General features: G+C 43.6%; 1 protein-coding gene across 3 annotated transcripts in view; it reads left to right on the plus strand.

Annotated features, from left to right (window-relative positions):
• The window catches only part of LOC106584649 (EGF-like repeat and discoidin I-like domain-containing protein 3), a 45,562-nt gene extending 30,701 nt beyond the window's left edge, over positions 1 to 14,861 (plus strand). For 2 of the 3 annotated variants that reach the window (XM_045706075.1, XM_045706077.1), the window contains 7 exons: positions 1,143 to 1,256; positions 1,747 to 1,928; positions 5,573 to 5,728; positions 6,224 to 6,368; positions 9,999 to 10,201; positions 11,046 to 11,201; positions 11,524 to 14,861. In XM_045706075.1, the coding sequence (XP_045562031.1) occupies positions 1,143 to 1,256; positions 1,747 to 1,928; positions 5,573 to 5,728; positions 6,224 to 6,368; positions 9,999 to 10,201; positions 11,046 to 11,201; positions 11,524 to 11,667 (1,100 nt within the window). In that variant the 3' untranslated portion in view covers positions 11,668 to 14,861. The remainder of the gene's footprint in view (positions 1 to 1,142; positions 1,257 to 1,746; positions 1,929 to 5,572; positions 5,729 to 6,223; positions 6,369 to 9,998; positions 10,202 to 11,045; positions 11,202 to 11,523) is intronic. The other variant, XM_045706076.1, reaches the window with a different exon arrangement.

Below are 14,861 nucleotides of genomic sequence, written 5' to 3' on the forward strand. Positions count from 1 at the left end.
TAAGCAAACCAAGCATGACAGTTGCGTACCTTTTCCACCACTGTACTTAAATGCATATTAAACCAGATACTTTTACTCGAGTAGTATTTTACTGGGTAGCTTTCACTTTTACTGGAGTCATTTTCTATTAAGATATCGAGACTTTTACTGAAGTATGACAACTTTTTTTCATCACTGGTTATGATTAACTGTGTATTTATTATGGATCCCCACACTTCCTGGGGTCTGGCAAAATTGAGGCAGTGTGTGACCCACTGTGTGTGTGTGCCTCACTCGTGGGTGACTGCCTGCCTGCCTGGCTGGCACAGAATCACACATCACACTCTTCACTGACGGCTACTAGTGAGATTTGTGTCATATTCTACACAGATATGGTAAACGTGTTGTGTCTATTCCCCTATGGAGAATAGGGTGCTTTGTAGTGCACTACTTTTGACCAGAGCCCTATGGGGAATAGGGTGCTATGTAGTGCACTACTTTTGACCAGAGCCCATGGGAAATATGCTACCATTTCGGACACACACACACACACACACACACACACTGTCAATCTAGAGCTGTGTTCAAAGGAACTTTAATCAAATCTTGCAGGCGAGAGATTAAAAGTGTGTATTCTCATTCCATTCTTCAGAATACACGCTGTCCTCCTAGGGTGCTGCCATTGCCAAGCGCCCTCTCTAAAACATATACTTCCGGTTGTATTCTGTTGGAAGGTGCGCCATCTAGGGGTATTTCAGGGAGTTGCAGAGAATTGGACCAATCAACTGCTCATCTGAGCCAATTCGGTCGTTGTTCAGATAAATCTAATAACAGCAAAGACCTATCAGGTTTAGAACAGATTTTTTTTTTTCTTCCATCTAACGACTGCATCTCAGTGCTAGAGGCGTCACTACAGACCCTGGTTCGATTCCAGGCTGTATCAAAACCGGCCATGATTGGGAGTCCCATAGGGTGGCGCACAATGGGCCCAGCGTCGTTAGGGTTTGGTAGGCCGTCATTGTAAATAAGAATTTGTTCTCAACTGACTAGCCTAGTTAAAAAATATATTTTAGATTCAGGAAAAGTAATCTTACTCATACTTTATTCTGTTCTGTACATATGGAATGTCAGTGACTGATGGTGATCATGATGTCTCTCTCTAGATGTGAATGACTGTGCCAACCAGCCGTGCCAAAACGGTGGCTTCTGTCGGGACCTGAATGGAGACTTCAACTGCCGCTGTCCGTCCCCATACGTGGGCAAGCACTGCCAACTGCGTGAGTCCCATTCTCTATCTCACACACACACGCTGGCTCTCTATTAGCTGTAATCTGCCATGTTATTTCTAAGTGCAATAAAATGCATTAGCCTGAATGTGATTAACTACGTTACATTAATGGAATAATGTAATTTGGGGGACCGTCCAAAGCTGGCCCAGGTTTTTTTTATTAAGTTAAATTGATGTTCTTAAGGAAAAGAGTTGGGATGCTTTTAGATAGATGGTGAATATTTTTGTCTGTGAGCCTGAATCATGGCTGTGTAGGACAGCGGTAGGAGCTGCTGTAGTTCAGTCAGTGGACAACACATGGGTTGGAAGCCGTCTCCCAGATTTTATGGGGCGTGTATGTGTCCATACTGTATGAAATAATAAACCAGACTATCTTAACCCCATGTTACCTTTTAGTTTCTCTTTCTATTGCATCTGAGTGCATCTGTCTTGTCTGTATGTGTGTTTTTCTGACGTCTGTCTGTCTGTCCGTCCCTCAGGTTGTATCTCTCTGTTGGGAATGGAGGGCGGAGGCATTGCTGAGTCTCAGATCTCGGCCTCGTCGGTGCGCTACGGATTCCTGGGCCTGCAGCGCTGGGGGTCTGAGCTGGCACGCCTCAACAACAAGGGCCTGGTTAACGCCTGGACCTCAGCCTCCTATGACAGGAGCCCCTGGATAGAGGTCAGTACGGTACAACAGTCAGGCTCCAATACCACTGTCTGGCTCGTGTTCTTTAAGCAGAAAAACAGAAGAAAACTGACTGAAACCAAGAGACTACATGGTGTTGTCTCTAATGAGAAAGGCTTTTTCTCTGCTTTGCAAATCGTGATAATAATCTGGTGCAGTTCCTAATGAACATGACCCTGATCTAGTCTAGCAGGGTAGCTCCCTGATCTAGTCTAGCAGGGTAGCTCCCTGATCGAGTCTAGCAGGGTAGCTCCCTGATCGAGTCTAGCAGGGTAGCTCCCTGATCTAGTCTAGCAGGGTAGCTCCCTGATCTAGTCTAGCAGGGTAGCTCCCTGATCTAGTCTAGCAGGGTAGCTCCCTGATCTAGTCTAGCAGGGTAGCTCCCTGATCTAGTCTAGCAGGGTAGCTCCCTGATCTAGTCTAGCAGGGTAGATCCCTGATCTAGTCTAGCAGGGTAGCTCCCTGATCGAGTCTAGCAGGGTAGCTCCCTGATCGAGTCTAGCAGGGTAGCTCCCTGATCGAGTCTAGCAGGGTAGCTCCCTGATCGAGTCTAGCAGGGTAGCTCCCTGATCGAGTCTAGCAGGGTAGCTCCCTGATCTAGTCTAGCAGGGTAGCTCCCTGATCGAGTCTAGCAGGGTAGCTCCCTGATCTAGTCTAGCAGGGTAGCTCCCTGATCTAGTCTAGCAGGGCAAGGGAGAGCCACTTTATGGAGGATAGGTCCAACATCATTATGGGGAATAGGTCAAAGCAATATATTGTGGCTGCCTACAAGGGAATAACTTTCACCGGTCTGTTTTTTTCTTCTTCTTCATATCAGTGCAAATAAGACTGGGACATAATTCAATTCTGACAATGTAAAAGGTGTTTTATTCTCTGAGACTCATTGCATTGATGAATGTTTTTGGCGTTGACCTTGTCACATTTCTTGCCCTTTTTACCCAGATTGAACGCTGTCATTCCCCTCCGTGTGCAGTGACAGTTTCATGACTTTCTAGGATCAGTCATTCGAAACATTATCTTTGTTAATGTTGACTAGTATATGGTAGCACATCTGACAGTAAACCATGTTGACTAGTACAGTTGAAGTCAGAAGTTTACATACACCTTAGCCAAATACATTTAAACTCAGTTTTTCACAATTCCTGACATTTAATCCTAGCAAACATTCCCTGTCTTAGGTCAGTTAAAATCACAACTTTATTTTAAGAATGAAATGTCTGAATAATAGTAGAGAGAATGGTTATTTCAGCTTTTATTTCTTTCATCACATTCCCAGTGGGTCAGAAGTTTACATACACTCAATTAGTATTTGGTAGCATTGGCTTTAAATTGTTTAACGGGTCAAACGTTTCGGGTAGCCTTCCACAAGCTTCACACAATAAGTTGGGTGAATTTTGGCCCATTTCTCCTGACAGAGCTGGTGTAACTGAGTCAGGTTTGTAGGCCTCCTTGCTCACACACGGTTTTTCAGTTTTACCCACAGGTTTTCTATAGAATTGAGGTCAGGGCTTTGTGATGGCCACTCCAATACCTTGACTTTGTTGTCCTTAAGCCATTTTGCCACAACTTTGGAAGTATGCTTGGGGTCATTGTCCATTTGGAAGACCCATTTGCGACCAAGCATTAACTTCCTGACTGATGTCTTGAGATGTTGCTTCAATATATCCACATATTTTCCTGCCTCATGATGCCATCTATTTTGTGAAGTGTACCAGTCCTTCCTGCAGCAAAGCACCACCACAACATGATGCTGCCACCCCCGTGCTTCATGGTTGGGATGCTGGTCTTCGGCTTGCAAGCCTCCCCCTTTTTCCTCCAAACATAACGATGGTCATTATGGCCAAACAGTTCTATTTTTGTTTCCTCAGACCAGAGGACATTTCTCCATGTGCAGTTGCAAATCGTAGTCTGGCTTTTTTATGGCGGTTTTGGAGCAGTGGCTTCTTCCTTGCTGAGCGGCCTTTCAGGTTATGTCAATATAGGACTCGTTTTACTGTGGATATAGATACTTTTGTACCTGTTTCCTCCAGCATCTTCACAAGGTCTTTTGCTGCTGTTTTAGGATTGATTTGCACTTTTTGCACCAAAGTACGTTCATCTCTAGGAGACAGAACGCTTCTCCTTCCTGAGCAGTATGACGGCTGCGTGGTCCCATGGTGTTTATACTTGCGTACTATTGTTTGTACAGATGAACGTGGTACCTTCAGGCATTTGGAAATTGCTCCCAAGGATGAACCAGACTTGTGGAGGTCTACAATTTTTTTTTTCTGAGGTCTTGGCTGATTTTTCTTTTGATTTTCCCATGATGTCAAGCAAGGAGGCACTGAGTTTGAAGGTAGGCCTTGAAATACATCCACAGGTACACCTCCAATTGACTCAAATTATGTCAATTAGCTTATCAGAAGCTTCTAAAGCCATGATATCATTTTGTGGAATTTTCCAAGCTGTTTAAAGGCACAGTCAACTTGGTGTATGTAAACTTCTGACCCACTGGAATTGTGATACATGAATAATAAATGAAATAATCTGTCCGTAAACAATTGTTGGAAAAATGACTTGTGTCATGCACAAAGTAGATGTCCTAACCGACTTGCCAAAACTATAGTTTGTTAACAAGAAATTTGTGGAGTGGTTGAAAAATGAGTTTTAATGACTCCAACCTAAGTGTATGTAACCTTCTGACTTCAACTGTATATAGTGATCTGACAGTGAACCATGTTGACTAGTGTATAGTGATAGATCTGACAGTTAACCATGTTGACTAGTATATAGTGGTCTGACAGTGAACCATGTTGACTAGTGTATAGTGATCTGACAGTGAACCATGTTGACTAGTGTATATATAGTGATAGATCTGACAGTGAACCATGTTGACTAGTGTATATATAGTGATAGATCTGACAGTTAACCATGTTGACTAGTGTATATATAGTGATAGATCTGACACTGAACCATGTTGACTAGTGTATATATAGTGATAGATCTGACAGTGAACCATGTTGACTAGTGTATATATAGTGATAGATCTGACAGTGAACCATGTTGACTAGTGTATATATAGTGATAGATCTGACAGTGAACCATGTTGACTAGTGTATATATAGTGATAGATCTGACAGTGAACCATGTTGACTAGTGTATATATAGTGATAGATCTGACAGTGAACCATGTTGACTAGTGATAGATCTGACAGTGTACCATGTTGACTAGTATATAGTGATCTGACAGTTAACCATGTTGACTAGTGTATAGTGATCTGACAGTGAACCATGTTGACTAGTATATATAGTGATCTGACAGTGAACCATGTTGACTAGTGTATAGTGATCTGACAGTGAACCATGTTGACTAGTGTATAGTGATCTGACAGTGAGCCATGTTGACTAGTGTATATATAGTGATAGATCTGACAGTGAACCATGTTGACTAGTATATAGTGATCTGACAGTGAACCATGTTGACTAGTATATAGTGATAGATCTGACAGTGAACCATGTTGACTAGTATATAGTGATCTGACAGTGAACCATGTTGACTAGTGTATATATAGTGATAGATCTGACAGTGAACCATGTTGACTAGTGTATATATAGTGATAGATCTGACAGTGAACCATGTGTGTTTGTCCCTTGTGCAGATTAATATGCAGAGGAAGATGCGTTTCACGGGCATCGTGACACAGGGCGCCAGCCGCATGGGGTCAGCAGAGTTCATCAAGGCCTTTAAAGTGGCGTCCAGTCTGGACGGGAGAACCTACACTATGTACCGCCTGGACAGACAGACAAAGGACACTGTGAGTGAAAACACACACTCACATCTTCTGATGTGTACACACACACACACACACACACAATGGCAGATTTCTGTATTTGCACCTTCTACATGTAGTGCATGTTTTGAGTGTTCTATTTAGGGTCTAGAGCAGGGGTCTTGAACTCTGACCCTACGAGGTCCGGAGCCTCCGGGGTTTCTGTTCTACCTGATTATTAATTTCACCCACCTGGTGTCCCAGGTCTAATTCAGTCCCTGATTAGAGGGGGAACAGTGAAAATACGTAGTGGAACTGGCTTTAGACATGCAGGATTGAGTTTGATGGGAGTAGGTTATACATTCTATTCAGGAAATGGGGTGCCATTTCCCTGGATATGAATGAAAGGCATAGATTTGTTTGGGTTGGTGAACTCTGCCTTTTACAGTGTCACGCCGGGGCCACCCGTATGAAAAATGTATGCATGACTAAGTCACGCGAGATCAAATATAATATTCTTAATTTCTTCTACTTCTCCAGGTGTTTGTGGGGAACGTGGACAACGACAGCACCAAGACCAACCTGTTTGACCCTCCAATCATCAGCCAGTACTTCCGCATCATCCCCGTGGTCTGTCGCAAGGCCTGCACCCTGCGCATTGAGCTGGTGGGCTGTGAGCTCAATGGTAAACACAGACGTGCATGCTTGCTTACACACAGATGCGCGCACACACACACACACACACACACACACACACACACACAGACGCGCACACACACACACACTCTCAGACGCACACGCACACACACACACACTCTCAGACGCACACACACACACACACACACTCTCAGACGCGCGCACACACACACACACACACACACACACACACACACACACACACACACACACACACACACACACACACACACACACACACACACACACACACACACACACACACACTCTCAGACGCGCGCACACACACACACACACACTCTCAGAAGCACGCGCGCACACACACACACTCTCAGAAGCACGCGCGCACACACACACACTCAGACGCATGCGGACACACACACACTCTCAGACGCGCACACACACACACACACACTCAGACACACTCAGACGCATGCGGACACCGATAACAATGTCAACAAACTCAAACGGAATGGGGTTTGGTTTCAGTGTGTCGGATGGTTCTATGGTACAGAAGGTTTTGAGTTTTACCAGAAGGTTTTTGGTTGACGGCTGACTGAAATGATACTGTGGGAAATAAGTCTGATCCAGTCTGACTCAGTACCTGTCCAGATACTCATACATACTGCCCACTTTGCATGAGTCCTGTCTGGTTGAAAAACGAAAATCATCTTAAAAGTGATTTATCAACAACATATGGACATTTTTACAGTGGAAACATTGACAATGACATCTATCGTGTAAATACATCTGTTTTGGGGGGGGGGGGTTGTAACCAAGTCATCACAACCTTGTATCTGCGCTAGTAGAACTAGCAAGATATTTTGGACTGCCTTTATGTCCTCTGTTGCATTTATCCTGATGCCATGGGTCGTCTGGCTTGGTTGTATCCTGATGCCATGGGTCGTCTGGCTTGGTTGTATCCTGATGCCATGGGTCGTCTGGCTTGGTTGTATCCTGATGCCATGGGTTATCTGGCTTGGTTGTATCCTGATGCCATGGGTCGTCTGGCTTGGTTGTATCCTGATGCCATGGGTCGTCTGGCTTGGTTGTATCCTGATGGCTTAGTTGTATCCTGATGGCTTGGTTGTATCCTGATGGCTTGGTTGTATCCTGATGGCTTGGTTGTATCCTGATGGCTTGGTTGTATCCTGCCGCCATGGGTTGTCTGGCTTGGTTTAATTTACTGAGGGAAAAAAAAGTGTCTGTTTTAAAAGTGGTCAGAAATGTCCATCTTTGACTCTGTCAAAGCATGCTATACAGTTTGTTCTTGGTTATGTTTCCACGTGTACCTCGTACTACACTCACCACCACACACATGCACGCTACAAACAACATCCTGCAACACACACTGACGAAGTGTACGACTCACTGTGTCTGTCCAGCTAACCTACATGGTACTGATACTGCTGTGGATGTACGACTCACTGTGTCTCAGTCCAACTAACCTACATGGTACTGATACTGCTGTAGATGTACGACTCACTGTGTCTCAGTCCAACTAACCTACATGGTACTGATACTGCTGTAGATGTACGACTCAGTGTCTCAGTCCAACTAACCTACATGGTACTGATACTGCTGTAGATGTACGACTCAGTGTCTCAGTCCAACTAACCTACATGGTACTGATACTGCTGTAGATGTACGACTCACTGTGTCTCAGTCCAACTAACCTACATGGTACTGATACTGCTGTAGATGTACGACTCACTGTCTCTCAGTCCAACTAACCTACATGGTACTGATACTGCTGTAGATGTACGACTCACTGTGTCTCAGTCCAACTAACCTACATGGTACTGATACTGCTGTAGATGTACGACTCACTGTCTCTCAGTCCAACTAACCTACATGGTACTGATACTGCTGTAGATGTACGACTCAGGTGTCTCAGTCCAACTAACCTACATGGTACTGATACTGCTGTGGATGTACGACTCACTGTCTCTCAGTCCAACTAACCTACATGGTACTGATACTGCTGTAGATGTACGACTCACTGTGTCTCAGTCCAACTAACCTACATGGTACTGATACTGCTGTAGATGTACGACTCACTGTCTCAGTCCAACTAACCTACATGGTACTGATACTGCTGTAGATGTACGACTCACTGTCTCAGTCCAACTAACCTACATGGTACTGATACTGCTGTGGATGTACGACTCACTGTGTCTGTCCAACTAACCTACATGGTACTGATACTGCTGTGGATGTACGACTCAGTGTCTCAGTCCAACTAACCTACATGGTACTGATACTGCTGTAGATGTACGACTCACTGTCTCAGTCCAACTAACCTACATGGTACTGATACTGCTGTGGATGTACGACTCACTGTCTCAGTCCAACTAACCTACATGGTACTGATACTGCTGTAGATGTACGACTCACTGTGTCTCAGTCCAACTAACCTACATGGTACTGATACTGCTGTAGATGTACGACTCACTGTCTCAGTCCAACTAACCTACATGGTACTGATACTGCTGTAGATGTACGACTCAGTGTCTCAGTCCAACTAACCTACATGGTACTGATACTGCTGTAGATGTACGACTCACTGTGTCTCAGTCCAACTAACCTACATGGTACTGATACTGCTGTAGATGTACGACTCACTGTGTCTCAGTCCAACTAACCTACATGGTACTGATACTGCTGTAGATGTACGACTCACTGTCTCAGTCCAACTAACCTACATGGTACTGATACTGCTGTGGATGTACGACTCACTGTGTCTCAGTCCAACTAACCTACATGGTACTGATACTGCTGTGGATGTACGACTCACTGTGTCTCAGTCCAACTAACCTACATGGTACTGATACTGCTGTAGATGTACGACTCACTGTCTCAGTCCAACTAACCTACATGGTACTGATACTGCTGTAGATGTACGACTCACTGTCTCAGTCCAACTAACCTACATGGTACTGATACTGCTGTAGATGTACGACTCACTGTGTCTCAGTCCAACTAACCTACATGCTCCACTAGTTTCTTGCTATATGTTGTCCATCTCTCTCTCTCTCTCTCTCTCTCTCTACCTCTACCTCTACCTCTACCCCTCTACCTCTCTCTACTCCAGCATTTTCCAAACTCTGTCCTGGGGATTTCAAGGTGTGCACATTTATTTTCCCCCCTAGCACTACACAGCTAAATCAAATAACCAACTCGTCATCAAGCTTTGATTATTTGAAACAGCTGTGTATTTCTAGGGCCAAAAACCAAAAGGTGCACTCCTTAGGGTCACCAGGACGAGTTCAGGAAACCCTTCATCAAAGTCATAACATGGGCTGTACAAAGTTCGGCCAACTCGGTTTGAAAATGTAGCATTTTAAATGACCGCCAAAAAGCTCCCAAGGCAATTGCATTCTATCATCAGACAGCCAACGAGGAGGATAAGTTGGGCAAACTCTGTGTGTCCCGTTTGGCTATGTGCTCTCACTACTCCGTCCACCTCACCACAACTCTGGTCGTTACTGGCTGTCGTCATCCATGTGCTTTCAGTGTGCTGTTCACTGGCTGGCTGGCTTGGGCCTTTCCTGTCCGTCTCTTGTCTATCATACTTCTCTCGTTCTCTCTCTCGTTGCTTGTCGGTCTCACTTCACAGTGTATTCAAACACGGCAGGTTGCTCCGAGCCCCTGGGCATGAAGTCGCGCCTGCTCGCCGACCGGCAGATCTCGGCCTCCAGCGTCTACCGCACCTGGGGCATTGAGGCATTCGCCTGGCAGCCACACTACGCTCGGCTGGACAAGCAGGGCAAGACCAACGCCTGGACGGCGGACACCACCAAACGCTCTGAGTGGCTGCAGGTAACTGCAGGGGGTTCAGAGGGGATTTTGGGAAGTGGTGTGAGTGGTGTGGTCACTTAGTGGGCAGCAGATATCCTAGAGGTTATAGCATTGGGCCAGTTTGCTGGTTCGAATACCCGAGCCAACAATGTGAAACATCTGTCGTTGAGCCCTCTTGAGCAAGGCACTTAACCCTTATTTACTCCAGAGGTGTCGTACTCCTGTGTCACCCTGTAAAACAACACATTTCACTGCACTTATCTGGTGTGTGACAATAACACATATATTTATATTTGGGGGGGGGGCTATAGTTCAGGGTGATTTGTGTTGTTGAGAGAGAATCTTCCCAAACTTTACCCGTTTACTTTAACAACAAATGACTGACAATTTTTGAATTTGATTTATCTAGGTTAGCCCTTTGCAAAGATTCTCTCTCACTGTTTACCAACAAATTACTGACAATTAGTTTTGAACTTGATTTCTCTAGGTTAGCCCAAGATGCTTATTTTTCATGGTAGAAGTGTGGTGGGTAGACCTGGAGTCCTGCTTGTTCTGACACGTTCTCCTTCTGTAACAGGTAGACCTGGAGTCCTGCTTGTTCTGACACGTTCTCCTTCTGTAACAGGTAGACCCGGAGTCCTGCTTGTTCTGACACGTTCTCCTTCTGTGACAGGTAGACCTGGAGTCCTGCTTGTTCTGACACGTTCTCCTTCTGTAACAGGTAGACCTGGAGTCCTGCTTGTTCTGACACGTTCTCCTTCTGTAACAGGTAGACCTGGAGTCCTGCTTGTTCTGACACGTTCTCCTTCTGTGACAGGTAGACCCGGAGTCCTGCTTGTTCTGACACGTTCTCCTTCTGTGACAGGTAGACCTGGAGTCCCCTAAGAAAATCACAGGTATCGTCACCCAGGGGGCCAAGGACTTTGGGGCGGTCCAGTTTGTCTCTGCCTTCAAGGTGTCCTACAGTGACGATGGGCAGTTCTGGAGCACAGTCAAGGATGACGTCACCAGCACAGACAAGGTCAGTTTTTTTGCATCTTGACATCCAAAGAAGTGAGCCCAACATGAATTTACCCAATGTGTGGCTGTGTATGAATATGGACCAATTAAAGTACTTCTTGGTTTTGTTGTTGTTATTTTCACACAATAAACAGAACCTCAAACAACAGTTGCCATGAGATACAGACACTTCAACATATGTCATAGATTTCATGATGTTCTATAGATTCTGTGATGGATGTTCAGTCTAGCTAGCTAACTAACTAAGTAGCTAGCTAACTAAGTAGCTAATTAACTAACTCCCATCTGTCTCTGTGCGTGTGATTCGACTCTCCAACCTCCAGATCTTCCCCGGCAACAGCGATAACAATGTCCACAAGAAGAACCTGTTCGAGCCGCCGTTTTATGCCCGATTCGTCCGCGTCCTGCCGTGGGCGTGGCACGGGCGCATCACCTTGCGAATGGAGCTGCTGGGATGCGACGAGTAGCCCCGCCCAAGTCCCCCCCAAGCCCCCCCCCTTCCTTTCTTTCCAAAACCTCCTGAGCCACACCTGCACTGCCTTGCTAAGATCTGTAGAGGGCAGCAAAACACCACGCCACCACCACAACCCTGCCCCGACTGAGGAGGTACAAAACCACCTAATGGTTACTGCTAGAATTGGGTAGGGGGTAATCTGATCCTAGATCTGTGCTTAAGGTCAACTTGTACCATCGAGCACACCGACTACTGCTGTGTCAGCCGGAACTGCATGGACTCTGAAACTGTCCTTCCTAGATCGGGCCTGTGTTGTGTTCAGAGTTTCAGAGTAGGAGTGCTGATCTTATTCATTATGATTTAACACTGCTACTGTATACGGGCTGAAGGCTGAACGTGAAACCCATTGACGATGTACAATTGTAGCTAATTTAGCTGAGATGTTTTTCCCAATAGAGGGTTTTCACCTGACCGTCCTGAAGTGAGTAGTAGTATTATCCAACACACTCGTGTGTAGTGTTAGCTTCCAAGCTGTGACTCTGCAGTGCTTTGGAAGATGTTTTGCACAACTTTTTTTTGTTTGTGTTTGCTTAATGAAGACTTAATGTAACCATAGACTTGATACGAATTGTTTTAATTTTTTTTAAAGAAATGTATACCAAATGTATTTTGCTTTGTTTCCATGTGTATAGTCTTAGTTAACTAGTCCTAAATGCATTATTGTTCATTATTATTCACGTTTTTACTAAATTAACATTTTCATGTAAGTATACTGAACAAAAATATAAACGCAACGTGCAACAATTTCAAAGATTTTAATGAAGAAATCAATCAATTGCCCTAATCTATGGATTTCACATGTCTGGCAGTACAGATATTGTATCTGTTGGTCACAGATACCTTAAACAAAAAATGGGCCTCAGCATCTCGTCACGGTATTTTTTGTGCATTCAAATTGCCATCGATAAAATGAAATTGTGTTCGTTCTCCGTAGCTTATTCCTGCCCACACCATAACCCCACCTCTACCATGGGGCACTCTGTTCACAACGTTGACATCAGTAAACCGCTCGCTCACACGACGCCATACACATGGTCTGCGGTTGTGAGGCCGGTTGGATGTACTGGCAAACTCTATAAAATGATGTTGGAGGCGGCTTATGGTAGATAATGTTAATTTATCTGGCAACACCTCTGGTGGGCATTCCTGCATGCAGCTTGCCAATTGCACGCTCCCTCAGAACTTGAGACATCCGTGGCATTGTGTGACAAAACTGCATATTTTAGAGTGGCCTTTTATTGTCCCCAGCACAAGGTCCACATGTGTAATGATCATGCTGTTTAATCAGCTTCTTGATATGCCACACCTGTCAGGTGGATGGATTATCACTAACAGGGATGTAAAGACATTTGTGCTCAAAATTTAAAAGAAATAAGCTTTTTAAGCGTATGGAAAATTTCTGGGATCTGTTATTTCAGTTCATGAAACATAGGACCAACACTTTACATGTTGCCTTTTTATATTTTTGTTCAGCGTAGTAGCAAACTTAACATTTTGAAAGCATAGAGACTCTTGTTCTGTAATCTTGTGACATTCCAAAATCCCAAAGTCGTTGAATTGTATTTTAGTTTATTATTTTTTGCCAAAGAGAATCAAAAAGTGCAGAAGTACTACCTTACAGTATGTGGTGTTATAACATGTGTTATAACTAAAGTTCGTGGTGTATTAGAACTCGATGTACTTTGATTGTGATGTCTGTCCTATAAGAATTGTTTTATCACAACTCGCAGTGCGTAATCAATGTAATGCATTTATTACTAATTGACAAATATTATAAAGTAAAAAATATAGAAAATATCGAGTTAGCAAGTTCCCGACGCTGCCGAATGTCTTTCTCAGGTCAAGGCAGATCCATTCTAGCCTGATCCCAGATCTGTTTGTGCTGTCTTGCTAAACACAACCATAAGAGTTGTCAAGACAGCACAACTGATCTGGGACAAGGTAGATCTATTCATTTTGTATGTGCTACTGATGTCGTTATAACACTCCATGATACACAGCTCCACTCAATACCACTCAGCCATGTTTTAATTTTTTAAATTTTTTTATGATATGTTTTTTTTTTGTATTATATATTTTTTAAGGCACTTTCAGAGTCAGTTTGATTATTCTTTGCTGAGGTGTGGAAAATTGTGAAACCCAAAGTTTTCTACATTGAAGAAATACAGTATACATATTGACCCTACATGTAGATTGAGTGTTGAAAAACAAAGATTTGTAATACTAGGCATCTGTCGTTTCACTGCATAGGAGAACGTTATATATGGCTTCCATAAGTTATCAGGAAGCAATATAGATTTCTCTGTAGATTTCTGACCAGCAATAGCAGCCAAAAACCGCATTTCCATCAGTTTTATTTCTGAGCTGGTTATCCTACCTAGTGTAAATACTTGTTGTTATAAATTGTTCCTAGAAGATGGAATGTTTTGCAGCAGACTAATCAAATGCCATCCATTTCTCACAAGAGGGCCAAAATTATGCGTAGAAATCGAAGGCTGTGGCCACACTGATAAGATAGAAAATGAAAAAATGTCATTAAAAAAGATTTATACGGTTGCACTGAACGTATGACATGACCGGCAATCTCCATATTGCTCCTAGGTCATAGCTAACATTGTAAAGATCCCTCTTAAATTATGGGCTTGTGCAATAAGTTATTAGTTTTGATATGAATGAATCTGAATCAAACACGAACAGCTGGAAACATGTGGGCGATAGATATACACGCGGACAGCGACGCATTTTCAAGGCTATGGATGGATGGTAGTGTTAAACACTGTCCAAATATTTATGATCTTTTGCAGACTGCTTCAAAACAGTTATCTGATGTCTGCATGCATTGTATTGACTATGATTTCTCAGTTTCAACAGAGAAGTTTTGATTATATTGTTTTTTCTGTACACTTTAAAAAGAAAATGATCGTTCATCAGACTAGTTCTTTCATTCCACAATGTCCTGGTTTTATGAGTCATGAAAAAATATACAATTGATGTGTTTCTATGCAATATTATTAGTTACACATACTTTACATCTTACAGTATTCTGTCTGGATCTGATTCATTTTGTTCATGTTTGTGTTAAGAGAATTCCCTTATGTTTGGCCTTTTGTAACTCTCAAGACATAAATAATAAAGGACTTAAATGCA

This window comes from Salmo salar, chromosome ssa23 (assembly GCF_905237065.1).
Source record: "Salmo salar chromosome ssa23, Ssal_v3.1, whole genome shotgun sequence".
NCBI lineage: Eukaryota > Metazoa > Chordata > Actinopteri > Salmoniformes > Salmonidae > Salmo > Salmo salar.